Here is a 15,713-nt window from a genome sequence, read left to right as displayed (position 1 = left end):
AGTCTTAATATCATTTCATTTCACTTTTTTACTTATTCACCTATCTAGATAATTTTTTTTTTTTTTAAATACAAGGCTACACTGAATCACAGTAAAATGTGTTTATTATATTACATGTTTTAAACAGCGGCAACTGGTGAGCTGAAAATTGGTGGGGCGCAAAACTTTCCTTTAAACTAACCATTGATCTCAAACTGTTTAATTAATTTTCAGTGATTAACAAGCATGCAAACGATCTGACTAATCAATTGGAAAGTGACACACAGCTTCTTCGCATTGTGTTAGGGAGATTAAATGATAAATGCGACTTAGAAAAATCCGTTTTAATCACTAAACAGTGGCAGAAACTTCCCTGATTTTCCTTGAGTATCAATACAATTAATCCACAAAATAGGCTACTCAATACTATCATTAATTAATTTTCAGTGATTAACAAGCATGCAAACGATCTGACTAATCAATTGGAAAGTGACACACAGCTTCTTCGCATTGTGTTAGGGAGATTAAATGATAAATGCGACTTAGAAAAATCCGTTTTAATCACTAAACAGTGGCAGAAACTTCCCTGATTTTCCTTGAGTATCAATACAATTAATCCACAAAATAGGCTACTCAATACTATCATATTTATAGCCAGCTCTCCCCAAATAGGCAGTTTTAGCGAGTAGCCTAGGCCTTATAGCCTACATTTATTTTCATTTGCAGTACGAAATTGTGCACATTTTTAATCAACATTATTTCCGGATACATGTACTTCTTTCTCCGCACTCGTATTCATGGCAAATATCCACAATGCGTAGGCTAGATTGTAAACAATCTTGAAGTGCATGACATGGCATCGGCGATGATGTGAAGTTACAAATGATAATGTTACAGCTTTCAGGGAGCAGGTAAGCTAACGCTAGCTAACTAACATCGCCTGTCCGTCAGCATATATAGCGAGGCTGACAGGTGTTTTATAATGTGATTGCTAATTTCTCAACGCTTAATGTCATCTTTACTTAGCCTACCTGGGTATTTTCTTTTCAACACCAGTTCCACTATCCTCTTTCCCCTGGATAGTGCCATCTTAAACAGCTTTGTTGTGTAAGGTTAGATCGGTGAAATCGGCTGGTGGTAGAATCCCAAAGCAGTCGCGTGAGGTAACTTAAATGGGTAGAGCACGAAATTGGCCGGTAGGATCCCAAAGCAGACCGCAGTAACTTCACTTACTGCGGTCTGCCATGGTTTTGAGTCGGGTTTTGTAGTTACTGAAATTTTTATACAGTTTTTTCTCTAAAACAAAGCAAAACTCTGAAACGTTGTCACAAGATAAAACAGATATCAAGAAGTTCATTTTTAGTTATAAATTGGGTCCAGGTGATATAGAGTTTGGATGAAACTGGAGTGACTACCGTGCATGAGCCTGACAAGGCACGGAGAGGTTACAAGCAGGTTGGCTCTATAACATCCGCAGAAAGGGGCACACTGGTGACGCTTGTGTGTGCAGTGTCTGTGGCAGGCAACAGTATTCCCCCCTACTTTGTATTCCCTCATGTCCACTTCCATGATCATTTTCTTGTAAATGGACCCATTAGATGCAAAGGGGGAGCAAACCCATCTGGCTGGATGAAAGAGAGCCATTTTGTGGATTTTCTTAAACACTTTGTCAACCACACCAAGCCCACGAATGAGAAACCATGCTTGCTGCTTCTTGACAATCATGACTCACATCTGTCCATAAATGGTCTCAACTACGCCAAGGATAATGGTGTGGTAATGCTGTCATTCCCTCCCCATTGTTCGCATCGACTTCAGCCTCACGACCGGTCAGTTCACGTGCCATTCAGAAAACACATAAACACTGCCTGCGACGCCTGGATGCTGAGAAGTCCTGGGAAGACGAAGTGTATTTACAACATTCCAGGGGTTGTTGCAACAGCGTATCCAGTAGCTGCAACACCGCTCAACATCCAGGCAGGTTTTAGAGTCAGTGGCATTCATCCTTTTAACAGGGATATTTTTTTGGAGTCAGAATTTGCTACAGTCAATGTAACTGACTGTCCCATACTAGGTCCAAGCTGTCCTCCTCTCATAGACGACCATACTGTGCCAGGTCCAAGCTGCCCTCCTCTCACAGATGACCATGCTGTGCCAGGTCCAAGCAGCCCTCCTCTCACAGACGACTGTGCTGTGCTAGGTCCAAGCAGCCCTCCTCTCACAGACGACTGTGCTGTGCCAGGTCCAAGCTGCCCTCCTGTCACAGACGACCATGCTCTGCCAGGTCCAAGTTGCCCTCCTCTCACTGACGACTGTGTTGTGCCAGGTCCAAGTTACCCTCAACTGACAACAGTTCCACTGCTGGAAGCCTCCCGACCCCAGAGCAGTTACGACTATTCCCAAAAGCTGGACCACGCAAAAATGTCAGGCAAGTTCGACGAAAGCGGAAAACTGCAATTTTGACTGACACACCAGTGAAATTAGAACTGGAAAATCAAAAGTCCTGTAGGCCTAAACAAAAGAAGCTGTTTAATCAAACAGAGAAGCAAGAGGCTAAAGCCCCTCAGAAGAAAAAAGCTACAACAAAAAGAAAGCGATTGGCATCTGCGTCTTCGGAAGATGAGGGCTGCTTCTGTCTGGTGTGCATGGAGTCATATGCAAACACCCAACCAAAAGAAGTGTGGCTTAAGTGCTTTGTGTGTGGGCTCATCAAGCGTGTACCCCAGGGGTCCCAACCTACATTTGTCAAAATTGCGACTCCTGCGACTCTGATACTGGTTAGGCTTCTCTATTTGTTTTTTGGGGTTTTTTTTACACAAGAACCCCAGTTTTACCAGCATAGCTTATATTTTCAAAACCGATTCCTCTATCATATTTCTTTTTTTAAAATAGGAGGATAATTCATAATTTAAATGTACTATTTTCTTTATAACACAAATTAAAAACATTTAAAAATAAATATTTTATTGAAAATCACTTTTGACCTATTGCCAATTTTACACTTTTAAGTGGTCAGGTTACATTCAGTTGATTTAATTTTGTATTCTGGCAGATATGTTAACGTTGAAGTAAAGATTCTAGATTCAATTCAATTAATCTGTTCAATTTGTAATGTAGGTTATTTGACCTTGAATAACATTTAACCTCTTTTATGCTTTATATATAAAGTCTAAAGATTTTATTTGTTGTTTCATTCCTTTGTAATAAAGTAATTACTTACATTGTGACAACCAACCCCATATCCAACCATGGGGTTTGTTGTCACAAGTGGACACACTCTATTCAACCAGTAATAGTTTCATTTTGGAATAAGTTATGCAGATACGTGAAATATCAGTTTCTACCTGAGATGTTCATCTTTCATTTGTAGTTGAAAAGAACCTTGTAATATGTATTGTGGCTGAGATATAGTTGAGAGAGTAAAAAGTGTGACAACCCTACCCGGTCTCCCTACTCTTTTAGGTAGCTTTTACCAGTGTTCAGTTCTTTTCACCTGTTTCTCATTTCAGCCCTGCCCCTGATTTAGTCTGTGACTGCTAATACTGTCTGTGACACTAATCAATCTTAAGTTATTATGTTTAAAAAAATCCATAAATACTCCCACACAACATGATGCTCTTCAGGAAAAATGTGTATAGCATAAGCCACCAGAAGTTAGCCTAATTATCTGTTGGATTTAATTTTGTTCTGTAGCCACTATCTGAGATTTTCAGAAATTCATTCAAGATGAATCTAAAGCCACTTCATTGTTAATAACCTTAGCAGAACTGCACACTATCCTAATGACACTAGCGCTTAAAAAGCGCTGAGATAAGATGACAGATACTTTTATTTTTGCTGGTTTTACTCTTGAATACTCTGGCCTCTCTTGCTCACAGTTTCGTGTTTCAGAACAAAGGCTAAGAAGGACATGCATGTCTAGCCTGGGTTAAGACATTAAAGCTAGCTAATCTAGTTCTGATCCCACTGTCTACTGAACAAGTGATGGAGTAACATACCTCCTATTTGGCTCTTGGTCAGTGAAAATGACCCTTATTCCCAGGGGTTTAAGCTGCATGAATCACTCTTACAAGTTTACTGTTGGAGATCAAAGGTTTCAGCTCTGTTTTTGCAATGGTAATTTTGAGACCATGTACAACATACTTCCCAAGGAGATAGATATTTTGTTTTAATAGGAAATAATGTCTGAAATTGCAACCCTGTTTCACAGACCGAGATTATGATTAGACAGAAAATGCTGTAATTGACAGAAAAGGTGTGAGGGTACTGAGCTGATAATATTTGTGTATAACAGAGCAAATTATGGAAAAGTAATGTTCCATCATAATCTAGAAAAGAAAATAATGTTGGGATTAGTTTTAAGGAAAGGTTTTGCGGATTTGAGAATGTGAATTGTGAGATGCATATCCCCACAAAATAAAGCTAATGCTAACACATGGTATTGCTGTCCAAATTCGAAACTGCAGCACTGCAAATATTTGGAAAACAAATATTGCTACAAATCAAAATATACAAGCAAATGTATCACTGGCATTTTAAGGTACTGCAATATATCAATTTAAAGGATTTGTTGTTAAGTATATAAATCATACCATTTACGGTTTGTGGTATACCCAATTTCTGTAAGGGGTTTTTCAAGTGTGTTCTCAACAGTCACACCCTGGCATTACAAAAGCTATTATTGTATACATTGAACATTATGCATCACCAAATATAAAAATAATTGCTTTAAAAATATAATTGTATTAGAGGGTAATTAAATGATTATTTACAAAATATATATACAGTTTTTCAGCATCATGCATTGAGCAATAGCTAAGAACTCTCAGTCCACTCAAATATATGCAGCATATTTGAACATAAAATTGCATTCCTTAAATTATTGATATTATGTTCTCAAATACTTTTTGGCACAAGCTTCTATTGACACAGAATTTTGGTGTTGACACAGAAATTGAAATTAACAGTTTGAATACTCCAAAGGTTCTTTTAAATTTATTGCAGTTCTGTATATACATTTGTGTTTATTTACATCAATGACACACTACATTGTAATCCAGGTTTTCTATACAATTGCAACTTAATAACCAAATTTCATATGATGATTTCTTCATGTTTTTCTTTTAATGTTAAATGAGACAAAAATCAAAATAAACTATCAACAAAAACCAAAAATAACAATTGAACTAACAATATATAATTTGATAGGCTAAAAACATATGTATTTATAATACTACAACAATAAATACTATGAACAAGAACAATACAAGTTACTACAAGCAAACATTTTTCCAAATTACCAATTTGACCATATGTAACACACATGTCTAAGTCCATACTTATTTTAAGTATGCTTCTCTCTCCAATCATTTCTCAGATGAATTTATGCTTTACACAGTCTTAGCCTTTATCAGTATGAAATCATAAGTGTCAAATTTTAAACTGCACTTGTTTTCAAGGCTTTGAATACTGGAAATAATGTGAATATATATAATTTAATATCAGGATCAAATTCTTCACCTTTTTACTTTATTCAGTCCCATGTTTATGGATTATCATGTATAATGGTTTAATAGCATGGTTCATTTGTAAACAACTAGTACCAGCAATAAATCTGTTTATTGACTCAAATTTGTTTGAGGTGAAATTTTGTCAAAATATTTGAAGCATACCTTTCTATTCCACGTTCCCTTTATTCAGTCTAACACCAAACCATGTTCATTTTTATTGAAAATAAAAGTGGGAATAACTATTAATAGCACACATTTTCAGTGTTCCTTTATTTTTAATTGTGAATGACTTACCCGTAGATTATACTTGAGTCAGGGCATAAACAACTGTTAAAAAATGCTCATACTACCTCATACTTGGACTTGTTATTGTTATTTTTTTAAATTGTATTTCTGTGAATGAGACTTTTTGTGAGTCCAGGATGCTTTTCATTCTGCAGTGTATCATGTATGTGCAAGCTTTTAACAGAGTTTTAACAGTGAGCTGCAGTTGTGGAGACTCCGCTTTCGCATTTTTACTATCTTCAGCACCAAATGTGGAAATAACCTCATTAGGCTCCCCCGTTCACATCTTGGGTTCTTAATCAAAGGTCCAGGAAACTGGATTCAAATGTGGCGATATTTCCGAGAAGGGACAATTGATTGTCTTCGTAATATTTTATCGAAGTTTAAACACAGTTATAACCATTACATTTTAATAAACACTATTAGATTATTGTGACCTGTTCATTGGACAAGAACAGGGTGGGTGCGTATCCTGTGCTCGTTAACATTCATATCCGTAATACACATTATGTGTCCAATGTAAACCATTCCTAATCGCTAGCCAGGTTAGAGGTACTCAACAAAATGAAAGAAAGCAATATAAACTAGATTTACCATTGTATAGTTAAACCTGAAGAACTTTCAATGTGTAATAATGTTGTAACATGGAGCTACAGTACACCAACATTAGACTCTATAGCAGTCTCAAACTCTGGACATTACACCTGAATAAAGAAAGTGCTTGATTCCACATGTCTAAGCTTGAAAGCTATTTAATTGTTGCTAGCTTGAAAGCTATTTAATTGTTGCTAGCTAATGTTAGGCCTACTTACCCTTGTTCTGTGAAAAGCTCTGGGTGAAACTGGGAACTGCAAATACTAACTGTATGGGTTATTGTAATATTGTCTGTAGGCGTCAGAAACAAAATACATTTCTTGTAGGTCTCTTTATTTTTGGAAAAGCAAAAAGGCATATTGCTTTTGTTATGTAACTAACTCCCAGTTAACCCCACCCAATGAAAACCTGGCGTTTATCCAAGGGGGAAAGCAGGTCAATTTTAGCACAGGCTTTTATATGTTTTTTTTATTTGCATGAGTCGTTTGCAAAAAAATATTTCTTGCAAATGAAAAAAAAGTATTAAAACGACCCATCAGCAAATAATTCACAGATTTCAGTTTCCTGGACCTTTAAGGGAACTTATTCTTCAGGCACCCACAGAAATCCATTTAAAATAAAAGAAAAAAACAACTACAACATTCTGTAGTATACAAGAACCGCACAGGGGCATCCTCATGTTGATTAAATTTTTTTCTTGTGATGCAGTTGGCTGTTTTTTCTATGGAATTTTATTCCCTCCACTGTTCTTACAAATAAAAAAAAAAATATTCTAACCCTCTGAAAATAGAATATATTTTGAGCACCTATCCAAATAATAAAGCCTGGATTCATTTAACATTTGTCCAATTTGATTGCCATTTAAAAACAGATAATGTTAGTTCGCTGATCTCACATAGGCCGTTTGGTGAGATCATTTGCCACCAAACAGTAATTATACAAACCATTTTCATTAACACTAAGGCAAATGTTGATTGTATTGTGGTCTCATGTCTGTAACAGCAGCAATAATTTACTGCAATACATTACAAGGGTTAGCAAAAGGATGTAAGTGACAGTCATATGATGTTTTTAGTGCTTTTGTTGAATGCAATTCTGCATTTTATAGTGTTTCTTAGAGAATACCATGTCAATGTCCTAACCACTCTAGGCCTATTTAAAATAAATGATTAATTTCCAACCTCATGTCATTATATGCCATTCAGCAGAGATACAGTCATCTGAGTGACACTAAGAGAAGGCTAAAAAAAGACAAAAAATGACTTTCACGAAATCTAGAGTCAGTGAAAGGCACATTCCGCTAGTTCTTTTTATAATCTAAAGTAAAGCAGCTTTTGTTGAATCTTCATTTCCATGCCACAAGATGGTGTATAAGATATCCAACACACTACTGCACTGACAGGTGTGTAGTCAGTGATAGTGTACAGCAAAACTCTGTTGAATCTGACTAGCCATGTGATAAGTAAATACTTCAGAGGTGTTTCTGACAAGTGTCATCACACAAGTACCAATGTTTACACCTGGCACAGTAATTTATTGGTGATTTTGTAATAAATTATTTTTATTCACATGGCAAATTGCATTTTCTTATATCTTAATTTATTTGAATTTAGGGATACATGCTAACAAAGGTTTGTTGTCTGTGCCTGAATTCCAGGTATATTGATAACCTTCCATTGGTTCTGCACCTCACGGGGCAGCAGCATTCGTTTGCTAGATCTACAGTTAGTCAGGGATTTACCTCTTAAGTGCGACCTATTTGTGATTTAACTGATTTTGCTGAACTGAACCTCATTTGTCAATAGCTAGCTCTCTTGAGAAAGAGAACACTACAGAAAAAAAGGAAGTTTGGATTCATCATAAATTATTAATTCAACTGACATACTTGTTAAACAAGCAGAATAAATGAAAACAAAATTGTTGTTTACATACTCCCCATAGATCAAGACCTCACTGGGTATTCTTACATATAGTCAAAGTGGCGCTGAATGAGTTGTCACTGCAAATATCCCTGTGCTACATTGGTGATAGTGTAAAGAGAAACAAACCAAATGTACAGATCCAAGAATGTAAATAATTTATACTAAAGACACCCTTTTACCAAGGAAATGAATATCACCCATTTGCTTTTTTCTCTTGAATAGAAATTATATGGGAAGGGGTGTGCAAAATATCTGTGGCTTCTACTCAGTCTTGCTAAAGCTTTGTATGTGCACCAAGATTTATTAACAATAGAACTGAATATTGCTTAATCCACTGTGGGCAAGATCCTGTTGGAAAGGTTAGCTGCAAGTTAATGTCATGCTCAGTGTCAACATTTACACAGTAATGACAAAACCTGCATTCAAATGGGATGCAATGTACAAGAAGCACATGGACTATTTTAAGGGGGGAAAAAATCAGTCTTCCCTGTTAGTATCTAGAGAATACCATAATGAGCTAGGTTTTAAGAAACAATGTCATCAATCTCAACAATCTGCTCCCCTTTCTCCGAGAGCTCTTAAAGTGATGAAAATAGGTGAGGTTTCCTTTGTGGCCAACAGTTTGTATTATACACTTAAATGTCATGAGGAGTAAGAAGGGAATTAAGGAGGCTGTTGAAGGAAAGTCTGACTTTTTGCCATGTAATTTCTTCCATCCTTTCCGTCCTTTAGAAGTGATGTTCGCACAAGAGATGTCTCTCTGTTTAGATCTGCAATGGGATGGGAGTAATACTGCAATGATCTTAAGGCGCATAAAGCAAGCTTCTTATGACGTATCTAGGCAATCAATCCGATGAATAGTGTGATTAGACTTCTGTGGAAAATAATTTTTTTTATAAAAAAATCTCAGTTTTCCACTCCACTATAGTCTTATTTGTTGCCCCCTCAAAATATAAAAGCTGTCCAATTAGCTGCCTTCACTCCACTCAGGCATGATGCCCACAGTGTGTACAGCATGGTACTGGTGTGGAGACAGGGTGCGGGACATGCTGTGGGGGTAAAGGTACTCATTGCCCTGCAAACCCACGGTGGGTGACTGAAGGCCTCCACTGGGGCCGCACTGCCTGGCGAGGGACTGGTGTGGCATTGAGCTCTGGTACATGCCATGGGCGTCGCCGAGTGGTGGGGAGGAGTGGCTTGCCACACTGCTCAGTCTGGGCACCAGGGGCCCGGAAGTGAAGTGGGCAGAGAAATGCTGGTAAGACAGCCTATCCATGGACTGCATGGCTGTCACCGGGCAGCTCGTATAGGGTGGAACCCCCGCCCACGTGTTACAGCTGATGTCCTCCAGGCTGGGCACCGGCTCACTCGCCTGCGAGGCACTGGCGTACATGCAAGCCTGCCGTTGCGCCGACTCAGTCCTGTAGGTGGCGCCGAGGCCGGAGTGCTGGGAGAAACTGGATGGCCGGTAATATGTCTCATCCTCGCTGGGGGAGCTCTCGATGTAGGACTTCTTGAATGGGTGGTCTCCAGCATGGCACTCATCCTCCACTGTGAAAACACATCAGGAACCTCAGTCAGGACTATGCCATTGAAATATATTGCTGGTATATTGTTCAAAATAGTAGAAGAAACTATTGCTGAATAATGGCCTTTATACTTAAATATAGATTTTAAATTTATCACAATAAATAACAGAGGAAATACTACCTTTTGTTACAATGCATTTTTGTTACAGTTGTTACCGATACTTGATCCTCATACTGTTCTTTCCACTTTTAAAACATGAAACAGGCCCTGCCAAACATGTGGAAAGGGCCTTTCTAAGCAGTTCCCCGAATTTCCTCGTCTTTATATCCAAGAAGGACTAATTCAAGAATTAGAGTTGAAGGGAACAAGCCTGGTCAAACACAAGATCTAATCAGCAAACAAATAAGAAGGACTAGACGGGGTCAAATACACAATAGGGTCAAATATGCAAAGTCAAATGAAGCAATCACTTTATACAAACCACCACGAGTGATGAAAAGCTCATCTCCACTGGTAAGTGGCAAACGGTGGCTTTTTCAAACAAAGTAACCGGAAACAGAAACATCAGTTTGATAATAAACCAGAAAAACAAAACACACTCACAGCACAGACAAATGTTAACACAAACTTACAACATGGGTTGAACACACAATTCTTGTTGTTCTGGCTCTGTGCTCCAACATATTGGATTTAAATGAAATAATGAATATGTGGTTAAAGGGCAGACAGCTGTTTTTTGAGGGTATGCCTTATTAGTCCCCCAATTTTAGGGGACAAATGTAGTTGGAATTGGCTGCTCCGCTGATTCTTGGAGCCTGTTGCTGTTGTCTCAACACGAGGAGCAAATATGTGTCAATGCAAGTAAAGCAGAGAATCACAGGGCTGAAAACTGGAACAAATCAATATGTGACATGTCAAAATCATTGGTGAGCTCAACAATTGCAAGTGACTGCACTTTATTTTATTGTAATATAGTACACTTCATACCCTTTGGACACACACATACTCATATAGTTTCATTAATAGTGACCATTTTACTGTGCAGAGTGGCTGAATCATCAAATAAACATTTATGCAATATAAAAAAAAACCTTTATGCACTCCATTATAAAAAAGGGCAGCTGTTGAAAATGGTGATATCACCTCAGCTGTCAAGTGATGCCTTAGTCAAAAAGCAAATGAACAGAAATGAACCAGTCTACATTCCAACAGGAAACCAATAGCTGGTTTTCATTCACTTGTTGAAACCATTTTAAATGTGTGTATGCACCATAAACCTCTAAAAAAAAACAAATTAGCTTGCATGGATGGAGCTACATTTTATAGCTCTAATCACTGCTAATCATCTGCATTCCTGAGGAGATGATAAATAGTCCATAAAGTTGCAAAGAAAACATATGGCGAGAGTGATGTAAATTTAAGAAACATAGTACTCCATGCTTAAAGAAGAGGTTTTAGAAACTTTGTTCCCGAGCAAACCCACCGCTGGCTATCACTGTTAACACTGATGTCTGAAAACAATGAGAGTCTATGTACCCACAGGGAGCATGCTAAAATTACTATCCAACAACTACACCAAGTTGCTCCATCATGTGGTTTAAGTGGACTACTTTCAATTTGGGCCATATTCTTGTGAAGACTTTGAAACTATGCGCCTTCATCTGTTGAATTTTATCAACCAAGATGTCAATACAATGCTTTCAACTTCCAAATGAATGGCTGAATGATGCGGTTAGAAATTATATTGGCATGCAATTCAGAGCATCCTGAAGGTAAATAGACTCAGAGTTTTCATACACTATGGCAATAATGTTACTAATATTAACAAATACTGTTAATTCAATTATCAGTGTAATTATTTTTGATCAGATTTTACCTGTGTATACATATTTGTTTTGCTTCATTTATGAATATGGAATGAAAAAATGCAACTGTTTATATGTCCCGTCATCACAACATCTTCCATCAGTTCAGGAGGGTGCATGTTGCAAGTGTGTCTTTCAAAATGCATGCAGTCAGCTTACAATTTTTTTTCACTCTGCAGCCCACCAGCTGAGATATTGCAGCTACTGGGCTGGGTAACAGTAAGGAATACACTGCAGGCATCCGGTTCACCAGAGGAGTCGCTGGTGAGTCGGGAGTTACTCTGACTAAAACCCTCCGTCCCTGGATAACGCTATAACCAATTATGCATTGCTACGTCAGATTCCTGGCCACAATTGGCAGTGGCGTGTTCTGCACAAATATATTCACTTGGTTATCACTTTTTTTGTATTTTTGTATTCTTCAGACCTTATTATTGCATGGCCTAATAGTGCATCATGTAGTGGTTTTGCATAAATATTAGCAATGCAATGGGGTATAATAATGTTTTTCTCCAAGTCTCCATGCCCCACCAATTCCAAATGAATGTATGCATGAACTCTACTGATTTAATGAAATAAGGATTGTTTTAAATCTAGTGGGTGTGGTCTTGGTGGTCTTATAACCTCCTCTGTCTTCGGCATTGATTGACTGAATAAAAACAAAGAGTAACACAGAGCTGAAAGATGGCAACCAACCTTTTCTCTTGGTGCAATGGTAGACCTGGCTGTGCTCATGGGGGATGGGGTAGGAGCCTGGTTGGGACAGTAGATCCTGGGTGGTACTGGTGACCCCATTCTCACATGGGTATTGTGAGCTCAAACTGCTGGGTGTTGCTAGGCCTCGCACTTCCCCACTGAATGGGCTCTGGCTGGCTCCAACCCTTTGGCGAACAGTGCTGCGTGGTACCACCGGGTATTCTTTACTGTTTGGGGAAGGGGGGGTCGGTCACAAAGCAGAGGACAATCCACAGGTTTTAAGCTACATAAGTCATATCTTTATAAGATGACTGGTAGAGAGTGGATTTTAGAGTTCTATAGCCTGAACCTAATGTCTTTATGCTATCAGCACAAGTATAGCTGCGAACACTGGAAGTTGGTTACACCATTAACTTATGTACATGCCCAACATGTACATGTTCAACATGGTATCCATAGAGTAGGATTACGCTGTGTAGAACACAACATGCCACAGAGAATGCACTGATCTTCAGAGGGCTGCAATGCACCAGCAATCCAGTCTAAACATTTTATTAACATTTCAAAGACATGCTTAATCAATGACCTAACCATAAAATTCTAAAAGCATGTTTCCTGCATGATGTGCGTTAACCTTTAGGCATGATAAGCCACAGTTTTAATGTATATCCACTGTACTTTGACAGCCATCCTTCCAGGGGAACCACCCTGAATTGAATGACAAACGTGACAAATATTAATATGAGAGCTGGTTAAGAGCTATGGGTAGACCCTGTACAATTATCAAACACATATGTCACCCTGCAATATGCAGAAATGATACTATGGTCACCTTGTATCTAGACCAGAGGGAACTGCATGCACAGCCAAACTGTACAGAACTACAGTTTTCTGATAAATGCCAAGTGCAAAGTTGAGATTATGCTAAAACTAAGTGGTGCCAACTTGTTCCTTGTGGACAGGCAGATTGTTATCTTGAATGAAACCCCTCTCTGTATAAGTGTAATGCATTAACATGGGCTCTTCTAAATGTATGAGGGCACCAAAACCATACCAGCTAAATGTTTTGTCTTGTTGTTCTGACCTACAGTCAAAAAATTAATTTCCATGGAAATGGACAATAGGTCCATCGCATAGGAAAATGTGCCTCCCACCACCAGAACCCACTACTGTGACTAAATCCGCAAAATTTTACAGTTTATTTATTCACTACCCTTATATTTCTTTTTTGTACAAGATGCTGGTATTTGTTAACCAAGACAGTATACTATGTAGCTGGTGCATAAATAGTAACTCTGGAAAGTCTACCTGTGATCTTTTAATGTAACCATCACAAGTTTTGGAAAAAAAACCCCATTCTGTTTAAAGAACCTGGTCAGGCTATGAATCTGAAGGAAAAGTATGAAAATAAACACAAAAGAGCATTTTATAGAAGACAGAGATAAAGTAATAAAAATTCAAATTACAAATAATATCCAAGTATAATGTCCAAGTATTTGGATATCTCAGTGAGTACTGTTGGATCAATAATCGGGAAGTGTAAGCTGCATTACACCACAGAGGCACTGTCTAAAAAAGGCTGCCCCTCAAATCTCCCAGCCATCCTAGCAAGGAGACTTGTAAGGGAAGCCACGGAGAAGCCAACAGTCACTTTGAATGAGTTATAGAGTTCAGTGGCTAAAAGTCGAGTGAAAGTGAAACGGTCAACAATATCAATAGCTCTACATAAAACTAGCCTGTTTGGGAGGGTGGCAAGAAAGAAGCCATTACTCAAAAAGAACCATTTCAAAGCACATCTGGATTTGGCCGGAAAGCATGAGAGTGACCCAGCTAAAATGTGGGAAAAAGTTCTGTGGTCAGATGAGACCAAGATAAAGCTTCTTGGCCAAAATTCAAAGTACTATGTATGGCGCAAACCTAACACTGCCCATGCCTCAAGAAACACCATCTCTACAGTAAAGAATAGTGGTGGCAGCATCATGCTGTGGGGATGCTTTGCATGGAGCAAATAAAAAAACTGAAGCTTGGGAGAGGAACTTAACATAAGAGCAATTTACAGCAGTCACAATGAGCCCAAGCACAAGGCCAGAGCAAGATTGTAGTGGCTCAGGAACAACAAGATGTCCAACAGTAGCTCAGTCAAATTCCTAATCTCAATCCCATTGAGAACCTGTGTCTCTATTTGAAAATTATGATCCATGTGTCATCCAACCAACCTGAATAACCTGGAGCAAATCTACCCAGACAAATCAGCAAAAATCACTCTCAAAAGTGTGTAAAACTGCTTACCTCAAAATATCTGGCAAAACCAAATTTTGCAGCAAATATTAATGTGTGGTGTCAATTATGCAAGTAGCATATTTTAGTTTTTCATTTTATGTACAATATCCAAAGACAACTAACTAATTTTGGCTTTGCAAATTTACTGTTAGCATATGAGTTTACAATTCAAATAAAACAATATGTATCAGCTTTTTCTTCCACAGGCCTCAAAAGTATTCATGATGTCAATAAATTGAACATAAGCAAATACAAATACTCACACTTTTAAACCGAAACTGCAGAATATTGAGTTTTTTAAAAATATTTTTTTTTTTACAAACCATCAGATGTCTTCACACATTATAATCTCATTATGAAATCCCAGAAATGTAATTCCTCATCATGTTACCATTGTCTACAATGTAATGTATTACCCAAACAATTTGAAAGTTTTACTGAAAGTCCTCAATATTTCTGACAATTCCCAGACTCCCTGATAGACTGCCAAAATGTTGGTCACTTGATTTTCTACTGTGCAAAGGAGACTTTTACTACAAAGCCTTTTACTACAACATGCTGTACAAAAAGTTGTTTAAAAACTGCGATACAAAATTTCTATTTTTGATTAAAACTTGTAGTTCACAACCTAAAGAGTAAAATCTTAAAACCCAACCTGGAAAGGTGGTCAAATGTTTCTTCTGAGCCCCACATAAGTACAGGAAACAAATTATCACTATCATCAACATCAAAAACCATGTTCAAAATATTGACTGGGGATGTAAAGAATGGCAGTCAGATTTTTTCTGATGCAGTTATTTGTAAAGCTTACAATGTAGCTATATTCAGAATTGGTAGTATTAATATTTTGTATCGTATGTTTTGTGTTAATCGTGTTAACAATATTTTGTGATCTACCATACAAGTACATTTTCATGCCATAATAAATGCTACATACTGTATACAAAAGGAATTAAATAAGGGATATCATGCTAACAGTAATTGTGTCTATTTAATAATGTTCATAATTCATAATCCTGCGACATGTCTGCCTCTGATTCACATGCACTTTC

General features: G+C 37.8%; 1 protein-coding gene across 3 annotated transcripts in view; it reads right to left on the bottom strand.

Annotated features, from left to right (window-relative positions):
• Positions 1-5,196: 5,196 nt before the first annotated feature.
• The window catches only part of LOC118237404 (T-box transcription factor TBX5-like), a 36,833-nt gene continuing 26,316 nt past the window's right edge, over positions 5,197-15,713 (bottom strand). For all 3 annotated transcript variants that reach the window (XM_035436081.1, XM_035436079.1, XM_035436080.1), the window contains exons 8-9: positions 12,382-12,608; positions 5,197-9,841 (exon numbers count right to left, since the gene is read on the bottom strand). In XM_035436081.1, the coding sequence (XP_035291972.1) occupies positions 9,258-9,841; positions 12,382-12,608 (811 nt within the window). In that variant the 3' untranslated portion in view covers positions 5,197-9,257. The remainder of the gene's footprint in view (positions 9,842-12,381; positions 12,609-15,713) is intronic.

This window comes from Anguilla anguilla, chromosome 10, assembly GCF_013347855.1.
Source record: "Anguilla anguilla isolate fAngAng1 chromosome 10, fAngAng1.pri, whole genome shotgun sequence".
NCBI lineage: Eukaryota > Metazoa > Chordata > Actinopteri > Anguilliformes > Anguillidae > Anguilla > Anguilla anguilla.
The sequence above is the reverse complement of the archived record's forward strand: the minus strand, read 5'-3'. Positions and strand labels throughout refer to the sequence as shown.